The sequence below is a fragment of the Orycteropus afer genome, unplaced genomic scaffold, assembly GCF_000298275.1.
Source record: "Orycteropus afer afer isolate SDZICR_OR568_19922 unplaced genomic scaffold, OryAfe1.0 scaffold00001, whole genome shotgun sequence".
NCBI lineage: Eukaryota > Metazoa > Chordata > Mammalia > Tubulidentata > Orycteropodidae > Orycteropus > Orycteropus afer.
In genome coordinates, this window is record NW_006921588.1 from 31,511,301 (window position 1) to 31,516,105 (window position 4,805).

The window sequence follows — 4,805 nt, forward strand, 5'->3', positions numbered from 1 at the left end:
AATGTGTTGCAACAATCAGTTTACGCTTATTTCCAAGTGTTTGATCAAACAAATTGGGATGTAGTAAATATAGCATGTTTGCTATTGGCTGACTGTTGCAACACAAAAATATATACATGAAATAGCCAAACACATCACACAGTATTACACCAAAGTGTTTTTTTCTCATTTCAAGTTTATTAAAACTTTAGCAGTACAAATTATTCAGGTTGCAGTTTATCAAAAGATCAACTAAATGAAGTCCACATTAAAAAAAAAAAGACAGACAAAACAATGAAGAGGAAAACAACACAAAGGAAATTAATCAGCAAGTCTCTAAAACTTAAAAACTGAGACAGTATGGAAATAAATTTATACAACTCACTCATCCACTTTTGTCTTCATCTGTTCCAGGGCTTGATTCGTGATCAAATTTTTTATTTTTGTCATGTATATGGTCATTTTCTTGACTCTTTGATTTTTGGTTGATTTCTTTTTCCAATGAGGATCTGGTCTTCTCATCTTCCTTGTTTCTCAAGGTGGAGGCCTTTAATTCATTGTCCTTACTGCTTTGTTTTATTTTTGAGAATGGACTCTGATCTCTATCAGCCTTTTTTTCTCTGTTATTAGTTGAGCTATTATGATCACGATTTTTAGAGTACATTCTTTTCTCATTCTCGGAATTTTCTTTTCTGTGTGAACTCTTACTTTCTTGGTTTCTGTATTTTTCTTTGTTTCTGCTTTGACTTTCTTCTCTCTCGGAGCTCCGTGACTCTCTCCTCCTCCTCCTCCTGTCTTTACTGCTTGATCTTCCTGGCGTTGCCCTTCGCTCTCTGCTTCGAGACCGTCCTCTTCTCCTGTACTCCCGTTCTCTGTACCTGTGGTACTCCTTGCTTCGGCTGCGATCTCTGTCTTGACTTCTAGACCTCACTCTTCTGCTCCTTTCCCGACTTCTGCTTCGTTCCCTTGTTCTGCTATTGTAACTGTGTTTGCCTTTAGTTACATCACGCTCTCTGCTCCTAGACTGTGCGCGCCTATCCTTTTCCTTACTTTTATTATGGGCATGCTCACTGCCTTTTGATTCTATCTGTTTAGATTTCTCTTTACTTCTGCTCCTTTCCTGATCTTCTCCTTTAGAATCAGATGGCTTTTCTTTTTCTCTAACGTTCTCACGACCCCTGTCTTTACTCCCTGACCTCACCCTTTTCTCTTCATGTCTATTATGCTTTGAATCTCTTTCTTTACTCTTTGATTTCTCTTTGCTCTTACTCCTGCTTTGAGACTTGGCCCTTTTCTTCACTTTGTTTTTATTATATTTATCATCTTTTTCTGAATTTCTTCTGATGTCTCTGTCTTTGCTACTAGATTTATGATCTTTAACTTTCTTTTCTTTTTCGCTTTTTCTGTTTGGACTCTCAGACACGTGTCTTTGATCAGTTATTTTTCTCTCTTTTACTCTAACTGGGCTTCTTTGATTTTCTTTTATTTCATTTAACTCACTCCTAAAAAAATAAGAAAAATAATTAAAGAGTTTAGAGAACCTTACTAGGAAAAGAATGGTGTCCATTATTAGCTAAAATAGTATTCTATTCTCCTTAAGGCATTCAGAAAAAATTAAATTGGCTATTAATAACCTTGAAAGGAGCTCTGGTGATGTAGTGGTTAAGGCACTGGGCTGCTAACCCAAAGGTTGGTGGTTTGAATCCACCAGCCATTTGGCAGAATAAAGATGAAAAGGTCTACTTCTGTAACGATTTATAGCCTTGGAACTCAATGGGGGTCACAATGGGTCAGAATCGACTTGATGGCACCGAGTTTCTTTCTTTCTTTTTTTTTTTTAATTAATAACCTTATGGACAATAGTATATAAAAAACTACTTGTTCCATGCATTTGAAATAATACAGTTATATCTTACTTATCCCCTTTGATCCATCTTTCACCACTTGATACTCTCATTCTTTGAGCTCTCTGCATCTCTTGCCTCCAATGTGGAGGAGTTTCACTACGTCTAAAACGATCCCTTGATCTGGATCTGGAAGGAGTTCGATAACGCTTAAAAAAATAAATAAGAAAAAAAATTAAGATATTAAAAATACAAAAACATTGCAATAATAGCTAGTATTTTATTCTTATTAAAAAGTAAGTATTTCTAGGTTCAAATAAAATTTTATTTCTTTGTACTTTAAAATTACTAAAACTCCCCAATTGTAGTTGGGGAATCAGTGTGGCGGAAAAATTTTTAACTAATCATCTTGCAATTTCCAAATAAAAAGCACTTACTACAGAATACCCTAGTCTTGTATGTCATCCACCTCTCTCAACCATCTTTCTGGAAAATTCCTATACAATTTTGTGATGGTACAATAACCCTTACAAGTTGCCAAGTTCCAATTTGGGTATAACGTATACTTAACGTTTCAAAGCAAACATTTCTCAAATGTATAGATGTTCATTTATTCAACAAATATTTATTCAGCCCCTAGGAATGACAACCACTGTACCATACGCTGGAGAAAACATTAGTGAACGACAATATATCTGATTTTACTCTTTTGGAAAAAAAATAAACAGGACTAGAATACAGGGATAGGCACACAATCACAGACAGTAAACATACACAACTACAATCGGAATGAGTGTAAATGGAAAAGTAAAAGGTGCTCAGAGTGTACCTAACAAAGATAACTAATCAATCTAGTATGGGGAAAGGGTATGAACATTTAAAGTGATAATTAAAAGTGGAAACTGAAGGATGTTTACATGAGGATTTAGCTTGGCAAGGGCGAGGAAATGAGGGTAAGGATAAAGGGATGAGGAAAAAGATTCGAGGCATAAGAAATACCAAGCCTGAAATGTCCCAAGACAGGGAGGAACATACCAAGTTTTAGAAATAATCACTAGATAAAGCACGAAAGCTAAAGCTAAAAACTGTGAGGGAAAGTGATATTAGGTAATACTGATAATGATTAACCCTGGACTAGATTATAGAAGATCGTATGGGCTCTGGTGGTACAGTGGTTAAGGCATCCGAGTGCTAACCAAAAGGCTGGCGTTTCAACCCACCAGCTACTTCATGGGAGAAAGATGAGGCAGCCTGCTTCCATAAAGATTTATAGCGTTGGAAACCCTGTAAGGCAGTTCTACTTTGTCCTATGGGGCTGCTATGAGGCAGAATCGACTTAATGGCAGTGGGTTGGTTTTTCTGGATGGGTCATCTAAGAATTTTCCTTCTATCCTAATATCATTGGCAAGAGAGTGACATATTCAGATTTTTATTTTTCAATAATCATTCTGGTTACTATTTAGAGAAAAGGTTAGGCCAGTGATTCTCTAAACATAGTTTAGGAATCCCAAGAGACAGAAGGTTTGTGAGGTCAAAACTATTTTTATACTAATTATCATTTTACCCTTTCTACTTTGATTCTTTCATGATTGTACAGTATAGTTTTCAAGACTCTATGACATGCTTTCAGAGATAATGAAATGTGTGCTTATATATCTTTGTGTTTTAAATAGCTATTTTAATTTCTAAAATGTTGATTATTGGTAGATATAACCCAGATCAACAAACACCCCTTTGGGTAGTCAGTAATTTCTAAAACTATAAAGGGGTCCTGAGACAAAAAAGGTTGAGAATTGCCAAGAGACCACTTAGGAAGCCATCGTACTAATTCAGACAATATATGATGATGAGTTGGATGAAGATGGTGGAGGTGGAGTTTGACAGAGGCACAGACGTCAGACTATTTAGGAGGCAGAACCAGCAGGATTTGGAGCTGGTAAGCTACATAAAACGCGAAAGAAATGAAGAATCAAAATGATTCTTGGGCTTTAAGTAACTGTGCAGATAGTGCCAATCACTGAGATCAGAAATCTAAAGGAGAATCAGGTCTGAAGAGCAAGTGTTTATGCTCAGCTTTGTATATACTAAGTTTGAGGTGCCCATTTGGCAGCTAAAGGGCTACCTAATAAAACTTTAGTGCTGAGAAGACCAGATGAAAACTTGATAACTAACAGCACACAGGTATCAGCTGAAGTCACGGAAGTGATGAGATTGCCAAGGAGAATTTGCAAAGTGAGCCTAGTTGGGAGCTGAAGTACTCCAGTATTTAAAGGTCAGGTAAAAAACTATGAATTGGCATTGGAAATTTAAGACAGGCTGTCTACAGAGATAGGAGGAAAATGTCACAGAATCAGAGTGGAAAGAATGTATTACAAGGATAGAAAACACATAACATGAAGACTAAAAAGGATCTGTTGGATTTTGTAACACGGAGCTGATTATATAGCAAGAGCTCTTTTTAGCAAAATTGGTAGGTAGAAAACAAAACTGTTGAGGAATGCACGGAAAGAGAAGAAGTAAGATACTAAATATAGTCAGATTTCTAAAACGTTTTGAAAACACAGGAAGATATTTAACCAATTAAAAAATAGGCCAAAGACATGAACCAATACCTCACCAAAGATATTCAAGCAGCCAACAAACAAACATATGAAGAAATGCTTGGCAATCATTAGCCACTGGAGAGATGTAAATCAAAACAACGAGATACCAGCCCACCCTAGAAATAATAGCAAAGTTCAACAACACAGAAAATAACAAATGCTGGCGAGGATGTGGACACATTGGGAGTATCATGCACTGCTAGTGGGACTGTAAAATGATACAACCACTATGGAATATGATTTCTTAAGAAGCCGGGAATAGGAGGCGGGGCAAGATGGTGGACTAGGCAGAAGGATTGCACAGACCCTCTTCAACAAAGAAAAGGGAAACCAATTAACACAGACACAGAAGATAATCTTGGACCCCTGAGCCTTGAAG

General features: G+C 36.6%; 1 protein-coding gene across 1 annotated transcript in view; it reads right to left on the minus strand.

Moving 5' to 3' along the window:
- Positions 1–364: 364 nt before the first annotated feature.
- The window catches only part of PPIG (peptidylprolyl isomerase G), a 79,383-nt gene continuing 74,942 nt past the window's right edge, over positions 365–4,805 (minus strand). The window contains exons 10-11 of the mRNA XM_042781284.1: positions 1,896–2,032; positions 365–1,481 (exon numbers count right to left, since the gene is read on the minus strand). Of these exons, the coding sequence (XP_042637218.1) occupies positions 365–1,481; positions 1,896–2,032 (1,254 nt within the window). The remainder of the gene's footprint in view (positions 1,482–1,895; positions 2,033–4,805) is intronic.